General features: G+C 34.7%; 1 protein-coding gene across 6 annotated transcripts in view; it reads right to left on the bottom strand.

Moving 5' to 3' along the window:
• Positions 1-18,914, bottom strand: part of LOC119631605 (rab11 family-interacting protein 3) — an 89,895-nt gene that overhangs the window by 37,707 nt on the left and 33,274 nt on the right. For all 6 annotated transcript variants that reach the window (XM_038023971.1, XM_038023974.1, XM_038023970.1 and 3 more), the window contains 2 exons: positions 11,780-11,818; positions 9,674-9,788 (listed from right to left, as the gene is read on the bottom strand). In XM_038023971.1, coding sequence (XP_037879899.1) covers positions 9,674-9,788; positions 11,780-11,818 — 154 coding nt within the window. The remainder of the gene's footprint in view (positions 1-9,673; positions 9,789-11,779; positions 11,819-18,914) is intronic.

Below are 18,914 nucleotides of genomic sequence, written 5' to 3'. Positions count from 1 at the left end.
ATATATATATATATATATATATATATGTGTGTATATATATATATATAAGTATGATGATAAGTATGATAATTTACTAAAATTCAATTAAATTAATTAATTGATTTTGTTTCATCGCATATGTAGGGTAACTTAATATGGTATTATTTAATTATTTTAAAATTATTTCGTTCTAGATTCTCAACGGAGGTTATTGTCTGACATGTGTCTCTAATTCTTCTCATTTATTTATTTGCTTGTTGTGCTTCTTTTCTTTTTCACGACTTAAGACACACACCGCGTAGACAACATTTAGACTTATGCAAATGAAGGAAAAAAAAAGTCGACACTTGGACTTATTTATAAGAATTGATTTTCTTTTTTCTTTTTCTTTTCCTTTTTCTTATTATTTAATTTTTAATTTTGTTTTATTTTTTTATTTTTTTTTTTCATTTTTCTAATTCGCAATCTTGTAAGCAATAGAGCATGAGTAAAAAACGGTGTGACTAGGGCTTCAACGCTTCAAGGGTGGTTTTTATGTCTACTACCGGATCTTAATAGGCATATTAAATTTCTCATTTCATATGCAACCAATCCAGCAATCAGTTACATTCATAAAAATTGCCCTATCTAATATACTAAATCGGTGCAAACGCGTGTATATGTCCCCTTTCTTTTTGGAATCGGACAAAGTTCAAATCTCACCCTTCACACTCTTCAATAGCTAGAAAGTTGGAAAAGAAAAAGCTTTCCGAATAACTTAAGCTATACGAAATATTTACTTGAAACCAGACTCCAAAATTTATCACCGAAATACTTTCGATCAGCCCTTTAGCGTTACGGATGAGAATATCAAAACCCCATGTTTTTTATTTATTTGCTTAAAATGTTATATATATATATATATATGTTATATATATATATATATATGTTATATATAACATATATATATATATATATATATATATACATAGCCAAGTGGTGACTGCACAATCTAAACTATATTCTTATATATCGGTTACTTATTAAATACCCGCCTGAGTGGCCGAGTAGGCAAGAGTCTCGACTAGCAACTCAATAGTCGTGGGTTCAAACCTCAAGTGCGGTAGAGTTTTTTAATAACAGCCGATAGCCCTAGATGCTAGTGCTTTAAGACTTTAGTCTTAGAATTTATTCTCTGGCTAAATTTATAATAATAATAATAATAATAATAAATACCACCCACCGAATGAAAATTGTCCGAAATGAAAATATTATCGACTGGTACTTGTTTGCCTGACAGGAAACAAATCTTCTCCTATCAATCCCTCTAATCCAAAGTTGCTGTTATTATTAACGCTACATGTTACAACATGAAGGGCACTACAATAAGTGGATCGGACTCAGTTTAAGCATTTCATTAACTTGAGAAGTAAAGATAACATTCTGATATCATTGCAAAGTGCAAATGTTGCAACTGCACGCGAAGTAAAATGCCAGAAAGATACTCGCCACGCATCTCACTGGCGAGATCTTGCTCCTTGAATGCAATCGGAACATGAAAACGAAAAAAAAAAAGAAACGGATAGACCAATAGGTAAATCAAACCAGTTCAGGATTGTGTGTGTATCGACTTGTGTGTGTCGACTTTATAAACGTTTCTTAACTTTCGGGATTCAACGGGAATGCCGGTATTCGGGTTTTAGATAACATGTCAGGGAAAGTCTTCTAAAAAGTGTATCTTTCGCTATATAGACGAAATCTGAAAAGTTCTGCGAGACGTACGCAGCATACTTGTGTGTATATATTACATGCATGCATTCATACATACATTCACACATACATACATACATACATAGATACATACATACATACATACATATATACTTATAAGTGTAGAGTAGAACTAGAGTTAAGAAAATTATGTTATGCTTTGGCCGAATCGTTTTTCCATTTTTATCCGGATACGGTACGATTACGCGGAGAACAGACATGGCAACTTTTATCGCTGCATCTGTTATTGTTTATTAGCAATGTACAAGACATCCGCAAAGCAAAGATCTTTCTACTTAATATTGTACTATTGGTGTCTTCTTCGACCGATTTGGTCCAATTTTTATTCAACCAATTCGGCAAATTTGAAATCGATATCTCAAATTTCGCCACCGAGCGAATATCTCAAAATAAACATAAATACAGTAGTATGGACGGACATGTCTGATTCAATTCAGAATTTGATATTGTTGTTGATGATACTGTATCGGATGTCTGAAGATTTCTTCTGTGTGCTGCAAACGGAGCAAGGGTGAGAAATCGCCAGCAACCGTCCTCTCTACTTGACTGATGATTCATTCAAGTAACGTGCAGACAACGTATGTGACATGTCTGAAAGCATAAGTGAGGATGCAGAGCACACCTATCCTGTTTGGGCATCTGCCAAAAACGTTCTATTTACGGTTCTCGTAACATTGGAAATCATGCCACTTAATCTGCCAGCGGTCATCTTGGGAAATGCGAAAAGAGGTCGAACATGCGATAAAATGAGACAAAGGCAACTTTCGAATACTTAATATAAGATTGTATGAGAAACGACGATTAATGACGTTTAAGCGTTCTTGTGAGGGCTTTGTTTCGCTTTGATACGCTACATTCCAAACGGAAAGTGTTTCATAATCACTGTCGCCCGACTAAATGGGTTAATGTCTTCGCCCACAATTACCCACAAAACTTAATATATAAAGTATGAGTTTCTTCGAGTGATGGCGACCCTCGCGTTGTTTAAAACGATTGATGATCTTTCAAAATCTGAAACCGAGACTGTTTTCAGCTTTCATCAAATGAAGTTGTCTTCAGCCGTACTTCGTTATATTTGTGTATATATTTTGTTGTTTCAAACACATTATTAACGGTAACGATTATAAAATTTAATATTTAACCAACATATCAGTTTCTTGGTAGCTTCCTTTTTCCGTTCATATCATTAAACGTGTCACATACGCTATTTTTTTTTCTTTATTTTCATTCGTAGACTTTTTTGCGGATTTCTTTTCTTTTCTTTCTTTTCTGTTTTTTTTTTTTTTTTTTTTTTTTCAACACTTAAATGGAAATTATTTAATATTGACGGTGGCAATGATGGTTAAATGCAAATCACAAACCACATTTGGTAGACTTGACGATAACGATGATGATGATGATGATGATGATGATGGAATTAAAAGTTAAAAGGAAAACACAAAGTCGGAAAGTCAGTCAAAACAAATCCGTTCATTATGCAATTATAATACGTATGAATTTATATATGCATACGCACGTCTTTTATTGTATGTTATATTATGCTGCGGTTGTTTTAGACAAACCAAACTAAATAGTTATTAATTCTATGGAAACTTTGGCTTTACGTTGGCACGTTTACTTTAAAATGCTACGATAACTTGTTTAATTTATTGGGTGTGTTATTGTTGCTGCTTATTTGCTTATTGCATTATCATGAAAGCATTCAAAATTTCAAACACGTGTTCCAAAATGTATATATGTTCTCGTACATCCGTTGCAGAACTCCTTTTATTATTTAGCCAAAGTTTTGCTAATAAATAAAATTTCTAAGCTAACATTAGGCATTAATGCAGTTCGCCACGAATCATTTGCCGCTCCCTTATATTGTTTTGAAACTAAAGCAAAAACAACATAATGAAAAATTCACGCCCACAAACCAGACGGTGTTGTAGAAAGAAAATACAAGACAAGAACGAAAAGTGAAATTCTTGTTCCCATTATAAACGGTTCCACGAAACCATCTCAACGCCTTGAACCTAACTTGAGAACAAACACTAAGTCTCAGGCTAAGGCTAGACAGACATCTAAATAAGTAGATGAGCCAACAGACACACACGGACACATAAATAAAGACTTCTATGCTATTCTCCATTCTCCAAGAAGTTTTCGTACTTGTGAATTTTTATTTGTTCAACGAGTTTCTCGTGTCAATCCTTGAAACATTTTTAAAATATTTTTCAGTTCTTCTCGTGCCCAGTTCACTATATTAGCTATATTTTATTGCAATTTTTTTAATAAATATCTTAAAATATATCTACTATTATTATTAATATTATTATTATTATTATTACTATTGTTATGAAGTGTGTGTGTGAAGTGTGTGCAACGCATGTGTCCGTGGCTGTTTTTATTCGACGCGTATTATGTCGATATATTACAAACATTTCACAAACTTTATAAATTTCCTTCTGCCCCAGATATTAAAAGAATTTTATAACGAACTTTTGTTTGTATCAAGAAAATTTTACAATTTAACAGATTTCGTTTCAATAAGGAAACATAAGAAAAGCAATAACAAAAATATGCACGCAAATAAGATGATTCCTCAAAATATTAATAAATTATATAACAACAAAAAAGAAAAAAAATTGTTTCGAAATAAGCCGGACAAAAAAGTGGAAAATAAATTGAATCCGAGCCACTTTTATCCGACTATACATAAAGGGCTGGGGGCGTGAGAAATCGGTTTGTTCTAAACATATTTTCCTCTTAATATTTTTCAATTATATCAAAGCTTGTTTACTCTCTCTCTCTCTCTCTCTCTCTCTATCTATCTATCTATCTATCTATCTATCTATCTATCTATCGATCTATCTATATATTTATCTACCCATCTCTCTCTCTTTCTATTATACTCCACGTTGTTCTCTCCAAGCCGTCTTATTTCACAGCTATATCGATGGGAGTTGTGGAGACAAAGTGAACCTACCAGTCGGCGAGGTCCGCCATATGAAATAGCTTTCCGCTTTCTCAGCTCTTTTATTTAATGCCCACTTTAAGAAAAAGATAAGTTGCCACTCTGTAGCGGCCGCCATTTCCCATATGTAGAAAATCAACCGGTACTGTAGCGCACTGTCATCGTAATGTAAAGATGTGTGCATAATTTTGAACACATTCGCAAATTCAAAAGGGGCCTGAAGTGTCGGCTGACAGCTGCCATATCAAGGAAGCAAGTTAAATAAAAATAAACCTTTTTGCCATACAAAGGGTTATTATATTTTATAAGAAAGAATATTGGAGATTCGGGATCCGAAATATTTGGCTGTTCGAACCAAACTTCTGGCAACGATTTGTTATCACCAAATAACAATATTCGACGATTTTTATCAAGAAGTATTGAATGTTACAATGTTTTCTCCGGCAACACATCCCAAGTGATCGTAAAGGAGTTCCGATCGCCGAGCTCCGAACAGCGTTCGTTATTCAATCAAAACACATTGATCTACGGGTTGAGTGATTAAAAGCAGACATCGCACAGATGCGTACTTAAATCGATTCAGAAAACTATTGTGCATGTATTTTAAATCCTTCAGAATGTTAGACAAAGATTCGCTCAAACTTAATACACTACTCTGTGTAAGGTATAAAAATGCATTTGTTTTACGATAATTTTTCTTTTTCTAATAATATACTCATATAGAATAATTAAAGAATAGAAGAAGAAAGACTGAGGTTGTGAGATTGGCAGGCGCTTTAGAGATACCCACAACGAATATATTAACTCCATGCGCCAGCCAGCAGATCTTGACCGCACAGATCATCTGCACCAACTTTCTGACCATTGCTATGCTATGTCTAGATAACAAAAAAGCAAAAATAAATAAAAAATTAAGCCTATTGAAGAAGTATATGAATAGATAAGCAGTCACTGATGATGTTACATAGCATGAAACACATTTAGTATACCTCTTGAAATTATTTGCATTCTTCTCAACTTGACGGCTGGTTTTGATGTTACGATTTGTCTTACAACGAAACAAAATTCACATAATTAAAAATTTTTTCATTCTTTTGTTTTTTTTTTTTTCTTCTTTTGCTTTATTTCATTTGGTAAAACAGGTTAAATAGAACCATGAGAAGAATTTAATTAATTATAACGCGTCACGTATCCACGATGAAAAGACGACCTAACAAGAACACTTTTCGTAGATCGATAGATATCGTTGATATCGAGAGTAAGTTTGTCGAGTATCAGAGTTCGCCGTAAAGCAAGTATAGCTTTATCAACTTTCTTGCTTACCTCTAATCCGGCCACGCGGCCGGAACTGGCTCGCTTTCGAACTTTGAATATTTGAACAATTTTTTGAATAATTTTTTGATTATTTCGCATCGCGTTTGGATATATGTAGAGAATTGAAACAATAAGGTTTCAATTTTAAGGGTCCCAAGGTGGTAAGACATGATTGCAATGAAATGCATTCAAGTGGTTAAAAATTAATTATATTATTATCCACACGACCAATGACGTACAGTCCTCTAAAACTATAGATGAATGCCGAGACAACTTAGATACATTTGACGCTTTCCCAGCCGGTCGATGCAAACGCTTTGCATCTGGCTTTTCTTTAATATCTTTGGCATTAAAAATTGATGATAGAAGTCTGATACTCAAGGAAAATAAATTCTTTAAATAAAGAAACGAAGCTTGAAAGCGTCCTCTACGAATGAAGAGGTTAAGACGAAACTTTGTTTTACCTATGAACTTGCAATTAATTCTTGGAATGCGGAAAAGCTTCGAAAAGAAAGTATTCCTCTATATATTCGACCGTGGCCGAGTCGCTCGTACGCTAGAAAAAAAATTTCAAAATTTAAGTCTTTGTAATATTAGATGGGCGTGGCGTACCATTTTTTTCCATTTTTGTGCAAATACTGTAGGACAATGCATAGGATGATGTTTGTAGCTTATGTGTGATAAGCGAAAAACTCAATTTTGAAAATAAATTCGAATGTCCGCTGCAGACATTACATAAATGGGCCGACGGCCATGCACCGATCGATTCAGAATTTGATAGTAAACGAAACGATTTTTACGGTTGCTGAACCTTTCTTCTGCATGTTACACACTTTGTGCCAAAACGAACATAAACCTAACTGCCGATGATGGGCACACAAGTGTGTCTGCAAAAAGAAAAGTACAAACAATTACCTGTAAATTTAACAATAACTATATAAGTTTTAGTATTCTGCTTTGAAATGTAGGCGATTGGAAAACGGGTAAACGGGTACAACTTGGATTCATTCGAGGAGACGAAAAGGCGAAGGTTGAACACTTAAGGCGACCAATTGAAGTATACGTGAACAGCCTGAGAAGAAATGGAAAATAGTCCGCGAATCTAAACGGTTGCTAGGCTTCTCAAAAAAAAAAAAAAATAAAAAAGAAGACCGATATAAAAGGAATATGACTTAAGCGTAAAACGGAAGTCTTGCAGTTTAGTGCAATAAACTTGGCTGTGCTTTGACTATTAAAATTTTAATGAAAACCAAAAACTCATTGAAGGAGCCCCTTGGACGGGGAGAGGGGGGACTGAGAGTTAAAGATAAAAAGAGAAGATAAGAAAGGAAAGGGTGAAGAGGGAAGGTAGAGAGAGAAGAAGACAAGGAAAAGCACGAAAGAGAAATGAAGAGAGAAGAAGAGAAGAAGAGAAGAGAAAAGAAGAGAAGAGGAAAGAAGAGAAGAGAAGAGAAGAGAAGAGAAGAGAAAGGGAAAGGCAAAAATAACTCGAGAACAGAGACGAGAATTAGAAATGTGAAATACAGTACGATAGGCTTGCTCCGCGTGATATAAATCCGACTCGTTATACGAGGCACTTGAATTATACGAACCCAGCAAGGGATTAACGTTCCTGTTACACTTAAAATAACTTCTTTCATAAGCAGAGGTTCAAGACACGGCATAGGAATCATTTTTATGATCCTGGAATAATAAATTTTCACCTTTTTTTTTTCGTCTCAAAAGAGAGAAAAATGGATAGCCGTATTTATATTTTCTGTTTCACTCTTTTATCATGTGAGACAAATCTGTCTTATGCGAACACGTGCTATCGGAAAGTGCTCTGTGCTTATTCAACATGAGAATTCAACCCGATATTCTAAGGGGACGCAGCAGATTGATCAGAGCTAAGGGAAGCTAATTGTGGCAATTAAATAGCTTTAAAATCATTGCTCGCTGTGATGCACTGCACAAAGCTAAACAGTTTTAGTTGTTTTTTCTTATTGTGTTTCCACTTTTACATTTAGATAAAGATAAAGAAGAAGAAAAAGAAGAGGAAAAATATAATATTTATGTGAAATGTATCGATATATAGCTACCAAGAAATTCGATTCAAATCAGCTTTAACTTCTATCTTGGCTTTATTGATTCATTTTACAAATTAATGTTGTAATAATAGCTCTGTAGTAGGTGTTGCTTTAGGGCAACCCACGCTACGTGCACTAACTTTAAGTTGTGATCACATTTTTATAAGGCATTAAAAGCTTGTGGCAAACGAAACTTGTTTTATTTTATGCGAGTGCATAATAGAAACAAATTGTAAGCGGTGGGAAGATATTTGCTTACAAAACCTGAGACACATTATGATAACACAAAATCTCAGACCAGTTTATAAAGCAATGCAAACAAAATCGGATAATTTGAAGCAAAGTGTATCTAGCCCGATTCAATAGACGTAGAGGTTAATTGATTTCAAGCGTCAACGTAATGAGATAAATACCCCGATGTGTATGAATGAATGACGTGAGCATGAATAAATTTTGATTTCTCGACGGGGCGAATACTCTTGGAAATTTTCCTTATAAACAACGTAAGCAAGTAAACAAGTGAATAATAGAACAACCTTTGCCCTAAATAAACGCAGGCTACGAAATGCGTTTGATAATAAGCTCTTGAGTACACATTTAGATCGATTACTAGTACGTAGATAGTCAAGAAAATGTAGTCAACGCTATGATGGGAGGTGTTACGTATTTCCAAGCCCGCCAAGTTCAAAAGAACTCGAAACGGCTTAAAAACACCATTCATAGCATTTGCTTACATTTCTGTTGATTTCACGCTCACGCTTTTCATGCAAAACTGTATTCGATTTCTGCGTTCATTTTGTAAATTATATTATATTTGCTTCTATTATTCTTCTAATGTCATGCAATATATGTAAAAATACTTGTATATTTGTAAGTGAGGTGGCGGTAATATAAAGGTAGGAGAAGAACAATGCTATCGCTAATGGAACTTTCCCAGTGAACACTTGATCGGTCTATCAAAGTCAAACATCTGTGCATTGCATTGCATCAGATATAATGACAATTTTGTATAACTCGATCTTAAATCTAATCATTGGATTGCCGATGTGCAACATAACGTTTCTTTACTCACTCAAAAGACCTTTGCTACTAAAGCGTAGTTCGTACTGACGAAGAAGACAATTTTAAAGCGTTCTAAAGCAAATTGCTTCTACTCTTTGCATACATACGCATACGCAGAAAATGTATACATCGATGTTAGTGTGAAATCTTCAAGGTTTGATTTGACGACATGAACGCTTCTCTTTTTCTTTCGACTGAAGTGAACGTGAATGGAGAGTGTGTTTCCAAAAAGGTACTATGACCTTCTAAATAAACGATGATTTAATCCTTTAATCCTTTACACAGTAAACTTGATCGTTTTTTTACAGATATCAGGTTAGCTTTCAATAATATCTGTTCTACAGTTCTCTGTAGCACGTAACGCATCAAAACTTCATAAGAAAATTTTAATATTTACACTTTGTTTAATATATGATATGTAGCGTATGTATTTCATTCACTTTTCTTCTCTTGGCCACAAATATCTGTTTGTCATTACAAATATAAATTTAAATTACCTTACAGCTAATGTACTGAGCGTGCTTACCTTATAACTAATATCCTGAACATTCTCCAAACTAACATCGCTATACATGTCTTCGGTTGTATCACAGTTGGAACTACGGCCAGATGAGTTAAAACTCGATGATCTATAAAGTTGACTACAAAGACAATAAAAAAAAAAAAATAATTATAATAATAATAATAATAATAGATTTAAGCATACGCTATTTAAAAAAAAAAAAAAAAAAAAAAAAAATACTGTAATTTAAAATGAAAGGAAAAAATTCCATAAGTAAAATGTAAATACATGTAAAAATCTTGGTCAAAATGTTAACATTGCCTTTATATATGATAAAATGAAAGCGCAATATGAAACACTTCGAAAGGAGTAAGAGAATGGCATTTGACTTCGAATGTGTATTTGTTACCCGTGTCATCGCAAGGAAAGGCATTAACTTTTTAAAGTTTTTCCTCAAACGTGGCCGGGACAGTAGGTCAATCGAATTTTTTTCCCCACACTTCGACTTTGTACTATGCCCGTTGTTAACATTTGTAGCAAACTTAAAGTTAATATTAACTATATTTTGTCGGTTAAAGTGTTTCCTCTATATATGAACATCTCGCCAACGCTTTTATGTGTACTGTGTTAAATCCGATTGTAAACGTACTGTGAACTTTTTATAATACTGAGTCCCCCTAGAAGGCCATAAAAATGGAATCAAATGAGAAGAAGGTCATGAAGGAAAAGCGCTACGATTGAATATCCTACACACAGTCTCACTTAATTTACTCATATAGAGACTTTTCAAATGGGAAGTGATCGAAAAAGTGATCCGATCTGAATCTTTTGAATAGCGTCCGTGTTTGGGCCAAAGGAAATCATTGCACCAAATTTGATCAAAATATATCATAAATTGCGAGTTATAGATTGAACACAAGAATGCAAGACGAGCAGACGGACAGACAACCTTAGACCGATTCAGAAGGTGGTTCGAAATTGATCGCTGTAATGAGAAGACACATCTATCTTAAGTCCTTCGGGGTGTTGCAAGCATACGCACAAACTTAATACATCCTTGCATGCGACGTGGTGCAAAGAAAGAGAATGTGTGTGGAGTATGCATGCTCTTGTAAAACTTAATACTATGTTTGTAGTAATGTGTTCACATATATACATGAAAAGTCGAAATAAAATATGTATATTTAAGGCTCTTATCCTTGATTTTTTATAATTTCTATTAAAACTTTTGCCAAGGCTGCAAAGGCTTAGAATTGTCATAATTTTAAAAAGATTTCTTAAAGTACCCCTTTTCCTTACAGAGAACTTGTAGGAAACGTAGAAAAGCTTTCCACCCGTTTTCGCAAATTTAAAAAACTCCCAACTTCGCCTGAGTAGCCGAATAGGCAAGAGTCTCAACTAGCAACTCTCAGTGGTCGTGGGTTCAAATCTCAAGTGCGGTAGTTTTTTAAATAAAAGCCGAAAGCCTTAGATGCTAGTGCTTTAAGACTTTAGTCTTAGAATTTATTCTCTGGCTTAATTTATAATAATAATAATAATAATAATAATAATAATGAAAAACTCGCATATTTTCTTTTCTTTTACTTGAGAGATGGGAATAATAGGTGTCAATGATGGATGCTTCTTTGATTATATGACATTTTTTTTTATTGCTTTTTTTAAAGTACGCATCCAGGTTTACTGAACAATCTTAAAAAGCCAAGTCACACACCTATTCACTTTCAGCAATGCAATCGAAAGTAGCGAGTGCCACCTTGTGGGTGTGTGAATAAGTTAAATGGCTTTGTATTCTCTAAAGCCTATTGTGAATTACTATTTTAATTTAGCGAAGACACTCACTCAGTAAAACAGTGTCACTAATAACGAGCAAAGCTTTTTGAACTCCAAGAAGTAATGAAAATAAAAACAAATAGCATTGACAACTGAATTTCAATATATTCATTATATTATATATAATTTTTTTTTGTTTTTAAAAACTTGTTATCTATATATGTTATGCCTTTTTGTTCACAATTTGTCATATTTTTTATGCATAGAACCTAATTGCATAGCTTTACTACGTTACTACCAAGATGAGAAATAATTAAAAAAAAAAAAAAAGTTTTAGATAAACAAAGTTTTTTGACTTACCTGGCTAAGGCATTGGAGCCCAATTGCCGCCTGCCGGAACTGCAATAAAGAAATTTAAATTAACTTGCAATGTTTAATGACAACTTATTCTTAAAAATAACAAAGCCATCTAGATTGCCATCACCTCAGTTAGACACATGTTGTTTAATGCATTGATTGTTTTTTGATAAAATGTATATCGGAACGTGATTATAAGAACAAGTTAATTTACAGTAAACGCATTGTTTTGTGACGCTTGTGGTTAACGCGTAACAGCAAAAATATGCAAAATTAGAAGAAGAATTCGAATAAAATTAACAGCCATGCCATCTCCAGGTGATGTTTAAAAAAAAATATCAATTCCTGTTTTGATGGCAATTTTAATAAAAATGCGTATTGTAAGTAATCAAGTATAAAATATGAAAGCATTTCTGCATGCGCTATATGCAGTGACTAAACAACAACTATATAAATATTTAAATCGTCGTAAATGAAAAATAGATAGTTAGTTAGTTATACGAGAATATGAGGCACAAAAATTTTCTTTTAATTTTCTCTCACATATATGCTTTAATATTATGTGAATAAACCCAGAATTCGTTGGGCTGTGAAGATAGCCAAACAGACAAACAGTTCGCGGAAGTGAACTGAATCCACCAAACAACCCCTGATCCCCTAAACAAACACCAACGTCGCAAATATTTGAAGAATTCGTGTTAAGGAATTTATCAAAATTTCCCTTAATCTGTGAGAATATAAATCGCTCTTGTTTCCATCCGCCTCTGGCGTTTCTCCTTCAAATTAGTTGACAAATTTTTGCCTGTGGTTAGTCAAATATTCTCAATCCTAAAACATAATTCACTTATGCGTCGTATATAAAGGAGAAGGGAGTTATGCGACGACGTCACAGCAGTTTTCCTTGGATATGAGATCATCGACAACAACTATTTAGCTTATTATTAAGTAGACTATTGAAGTGCTTTAAACTTGAAATGTTGATTTCGAAGTTTCGATCTTGCCGGAATCCGCTAAATTTTCAGAATATCGCTTATATTTTTTATATTATTTGAACACGGTGCTGCACACTGACGCGCGCGTACAGCCACCAATCAGTAAATAGTTTCTGATCGCTTATTGATGCTTGAGTAACGGCGACTGCTTAACATTAGCCGCTTGCTTTATCTGCAAACATGTGACGCTCGATGAATGCCCGCCTCCGCTAGAAGTAGAAGCATTTAATTTAAGTCCCATAGCGACCCGCAAGCTGGCGTTTGTTAAAACTTTGCTTTGAATGTTGAGTAAGTTATTCTGTCCCTTACGCTGTCAATTGACAAAGTTCAACAACGACGTTTTGATTGAAGAAACAGCTTTAAAGAACAGGTTCTTGTCATAAGGTAAATAACGTTTTATATACATATTTATCTTATTATTTATGTCAACGCCTCCTCCACATATTTATATATGTATATTTGATTGCGACATTTCTCTATTTTTTAATTTTTTGTTATGCACAACATACAATATATGTATCAATAATTCCCGGGACAAATAAAACTGAAGCTTCTCGAAAAAAGTTCATATTATTTTTAAATCGAATAGATAGATAGATAGACTGATCGTCTAATGACGTCTGTTTGAATTTTATGTCACTTCAACTTCAGTGTCAGTGACACTTTTTCACTTTTATTACATTATTTAAAGCGATGGCAGCGGCCGAAATTTGTGTGTTGACCAAACATTGATTTTTAATAGAGAAAAAGTGATGTTCAAACTCAGTACTGGCTCTCTCGACGACATTAACGCTTGAAGGAGATGGACAGCAAAAAATATAAATTGAGAAAGATGTTTGACGTCGCACAGCAACAGTGCAACCAATGTATTCTTTATTTTGCAAGAAAATCTCCAGTCAGTGGTCGTAATGGTGAACATGAATATGAACTGAAATTCGCAATTCTGCCCTCTGTCCACCTCCACACCCATTAGCTGTTTACTCTAACAAAAAATATGCAGGAAAAGATGAAATCAAGGCGGAAGCTGAAGCGCCTTTTAAGAATCGCAGCCAGTCGCGTTCTATAAGACAAGACATCGAAATACATGCGGAATCAAATCCGAAAAATGCTTTTTCTTACCTCATACCGGAATTTATTGCATTTGCACAAAGTATGACGGTCGCGTCATTTCTCTATCCTTCCAAAACTATTCAGGCGCAAGACTTTTTGTATTTAATTCTGATTTTGATGCAATACCTGCAATTACCAAAGGAGGGGGCATTTCGATGAAAAACGAAAATTTTGCGAACATATCGTTAGCCAACGAATCATCGGGAATCAAAAAGAAACGTGAAAAAAAGTGAAATTTACGACTTTTATACGAACTAAGCCAATATTAGCTGCTATTTGGAGAGGTAATAAAAGCATGAGCGCACACGGTTGTGTTCGCTGACGAATAACAAGAATAACGGAAATTTCGATTGTTACCCTAAAAATGGAAGCTTCATCCCTCGACGATTATGTGTAACACATTTGCTAATTGACAATCGACGGCCAGAACGAACTCCTCTCGTGTTCGTCAAGTACACAAACGTGGAACTCGTCAAAAAGGTTCAATATTTGCCGCGAAGCTAGTTGGAGAGTCTCGAGACCTACAAAGCGTATAAAGCGAAGAAGAAGGATCTATACGTCCTAGTATTAGGACATCTCGATATTATCAACTTTCATGTCAAGACGTGACATTTCGGATCTAACTTGCCACAAAAGCTATTGCAGGCAAAGGTATTAGTATCCAGTGACTTTACACGTGATCGCGAAAGCTTTTGACTAATAGTCGCTATATCGAAGATCCAAAGCGAAACAAGCGATACAATCACTAACAAACTGATCAATTTCACGCGCGATAGTTCAATTGAAATACCGGATTCTGGAGCTTATAAGGGAAAATCCTATAAGATCGCACTGCTGCTTCAGCTTTGTTCTCTCTTCGAACTTGAAGAAAAACAACAGCAACAAATAGTCGTTTTTTTTTTTTTTTTTTTTGATTTATGAGCTTTTCCTATATATCTTATGCGCGATGATTCTTTCATCAATTAAATCGATATAACAGTTAGTTTGAAAAAAGAAAACAAACGTACGGCACGACTCAAAGGTATTATTTTGTGACAGAATGCAACTCAACAGTGTTCCTTACGAAGACCTCGTAGCTCAGCGATTTATTCAGCTTATTGTTCTCTCACATTATTTGAGCCGTTCTCATCAAAGCCAAGGTTGCTTTCCCAAGCCATACTATGCTATGTAGATATAATTAGGTGACCGATAACTTTATGCCAAATTCCGTTTTCGTCTCGAGGAATGGAGTGAGTCATGACTGAGACCGATTTGATTTGATTAGAAAAAAGAAAAACTTCTTGCATAAGAAACGCAGAATAGAATAGAATATGTTTTGATATTTTAAATATATATTTATATATATATATATATATATATATATATCTTGTTTTAAACAACATCCAAACACTTTAAGAGACATCGTCGAACAATGGCTGTGTTGCACCAAAAATTATATAAAAATTATATAAAAATGCTCAACAACAATGAACTGCGCGTACATCCAGAGGACGGGAATTTAATAAATAATAATATTTGTGATCGTGTGCACAGCATGAGTTTCTTTGCTTTTACTTTGCATTTTGTTATTGTTGTTCTCTTAACAGATTTCATCGTTTTTGAACTCTAATATATATAATAACGGTTATTAATTCACCTTTGTTGCATTATTGTTGCTATTATGTTAAGATAATGAACGCATGTCTTCCCCATTACTATCTATCGCAATATGATTTCTCCCCGCCTACTGTTTTTCTTTTTCTTCGTTTTGTAAAACTTTTCTTTCCACATCGTGAACGATGTGAATATAAAAACCATAGAAATATAATCTCGAAACTTGACGCAGAAATGTTTTCTAAGATAAAACGTTTTCTTTTTTTTCTCTATTGTTGTTGTAACTGTTTTTGTTCTTCATCTTCTTCTTCTTCTTCTTTTTACACATCAGATATTAAATGTTTCATGAACGGTTGTCGTAGTTTCACATCTCGGTTAACAAATGCTGCTAAACTGTTAAGCAAAACGAGTTAATACAACAACAACAACAACAACAACAACAAGCGAGAACGCTAAGACCAAATTACAGATAATTCATTTAATTATAAAGTATTTGACAACAAAATCATTCAACCCAAATTTATACATACATTGCAGCTCATAACTAGAGAACTCCAAAGCGATAAGTAGAAGAGTAAGAGAGAAAAGGGACAAAAAATGTACATCGTGTACATCGGAAATAAGGGCACGTTTGCGACTCAAGTCTTTACAGTCGGTTAATAAAAAAGCTAAATTCCCTTTAGGTTTTATAAAAAGATGGTCTAACGAACTCAATGATCCGATACGTTACGAAGTGCTTGTAAGGCTTGTCGATCAACTCTTGAAGTTTGACGTCCTAGCTATAGATGCCATGCTGATCCCTTGGAGTCTGTTCCACTGGACTTCTTGATGAGATTTGCAATTGCATTCCACGCTACCTTTTCCACCGTATATTAATTCGACTGAAACCCATTGACTTGCCTAGCCTTGAAAAAATCCATGAAATATTCCGTGTAATCTTCGTCTTTAAGCTAATAAAAGGAGAGGTGTTTTTCGCCGGCTTCACTAGAACCTATTAACATTCACATCCCTGGTAAGGTCTGAAGATACTTTGTGCTCCTCCAGCTAGCACCATGCTGAACCAATTATGAGTTGTTCAATCCGTTCGTGGTAATGTGTAAAATGTTCAACGATCATTACCACTTATTTGATTTATCCGTATTGCCTGAATCCGTATTGGTCTGAAATTTGCTGCTGTGCCATAGCACATAAGGTAGCTTCACTTGGCAGACAACTTGGGAGACAAAGATCATACGACTGCTTCTTTGTATAAGCGAAAGCCGATCAAGCCAACACATGAAAGCAACGGTATCGCGTCAAACGATTTCAAAGGTTTTTGGTTATATCATACGTGCTGTCGTCGAAACGGTAAGAGCGCGAATTATTTACTGCAGCACGACGTGGCTTCTTGAATTACAAGGGCTGCTTCTGAGTGCAAGCGCCAAGCCAATAATAGTTGCGAGCATGACGGAACATATTCACCAGGCGCCAAATTTAAAGATCCGTGTGAAAAGGGCACGACTTACTAGGATCTGTTTCAGTTGAGAGAAGACAATGAAAGAAGATCATTTGAGGAAGAGCAAAGAAAAGATTAGACTGCAGTGCCTCCCGGAAATTAAGAAACGGTAATGCAATCAGAATCAGAAAATCAAGCCGTTACAATATATCCGAAATTGCAAGCCGGTAAAGGCTTAATACTTACTTGAATGAGCGCGCTTTTATCTCTTTGCGATCGTCACTATGTTCCACGTGCAGGTGAGATCTCCTGAACGACTGGTCCTGGACTGGACTGATCTAAGTTGGATGTTGTAGCAGTAGATTTTTTTTTTTTTGACTTACCACTCAGATAATGCACCCTACACGTGTGAGGCACTGTGAAGGGAGCCCAGGAAGTAATACGGTACCTTCGACTTGGAAGAGAACAATTGAAATTTTTCGATCTCTCAGTCTCTGTGTTTCAGCTTAAACTTTTTGAACCGTGAATGGAAGTAGGCAAACTCCGGTCAAAGGATAAAGACGTAGAATCTAATATTTAAGCGAAAAGCATTTGAATTGAAATTGAAAATGAAAGCCGGATCAAGGATTAACAACTAAATGCAGTAAAGAGCGATGTACCTATCAGTCTTAGTTCTCTACGCAATTTTAGTTAGAAAAAAAGTCTTCTTATGTCTTCATTAATATCGCAATAGAGAAAAGATTACGATACCACGAGGTGTGAAGAAGTGCGACTGTATGGTTTTGCTAGTTTGACCAGTTGAAATGTTACCGCGTGAAGGGAGTGAAATCGAACGAACAAATTAACTAACGACTCGAAGGAATATTTGAATATAGTTTATGTTGTTATTGTTGTTATACAAACCGATAAGCTTGTTGCGAATTTGCTACCCAGCTACAAAGCAAGTGCATTACAGCTATAATGATTGTTTACACAAAATAACAAAATTAGTGTAAATTGCAATAAATATAAAAAATGGAAAAAACTGTAAAGTCAACCTTTTTGTGTGCCGTTCATGCCAAACGTTGCTTTAACAAATCAATCAAGTGTAAAATATTGTTTAGCATTGTTTTCATTTTGGATTTTTAATATTTTGTTTTCGTTGTATATATATGTGTTTACAACAAATAAATTAAAATAAAAAATAAAAGCTATTGTTGTTCAATTTTTATGGTAATTAAATGTAAGCACATACACATGTATGTAATAGAGAGAAAAGAAAAAAAAAAAACAAAACAAAAAAAACAAAAAAAAAAGAAAATACAAAAGTGATTACCCGAAAATCCAAGACGACTACTTGGCTTGGCTTGGCTTGCAACGAATTCTTAGCGCGTAATGCATATGCATTTAGTTACCGGCACTGCATTGTATATAAGTGATGAAAATGTTTGGACAATGATCGGACCTCTCTACCTTCTTCGATTCGGATGTCGGACATGTTAATTAGATGTGCGCTTACGCCAATCCTGGGTAGTTTATTGTAAGTTACAAGTGCAAGCACATAGTTTTCTTTGTCTGAAATATTGCTTCTCGCTATATATCAACGACCAGTATGCACCTACCAGCAGCCAGAAACTCAGGCATGAAATCCCATTCTTTGGTGTCTTTATGTCTAATGCCATTACGTTATTGGATGCGTCTTATCTGCATACTGTTGGCTCATTGTGCACTAGTGCGGTATTACTGTTATGCAACAGACGTTGTCCACGTACATACATGGGTAGATGGCTTTTACGTTAGCAACGCTGTCGTACATTTTAAATGCAAAACGCCGATGCAAAATAGTGAACAGTGAGTTTTACTCACACTACATGAAAGGCAATTTAGTTAAAAGAACAAGACAATGGCAAGCGGCGATAGGGATTAAACAATTCGATACAAACCGCATACATTTTGTTTATTGCTTTACATTCCATTGCTTTTCGATGAAAGTACGTACAAGTCATTTGAAAAAGCTTTGCACAGAAAA

The sequence above is a fragment of the Glossina fuscipes genome, unplaced genomic scaffold (assembly GCF_014805625.2).
Source record: "Glossina fuscipes isolate IAEA_lab_2018 unplaced genomic scaffold, Yale_Gfus_2 1, whole genome shotgun sequence".
Taxonomy (NCBI): Eukaryota; Metazoa; Arthropoda; class Insecta; order Diptera; family Glossinidae; genus Glossina; species Glossina fuscipes.
Note: the sequence above shows the minus strand (reverse complement) of the source record. Positions and strands in the feature narration are given on the sequence as shown.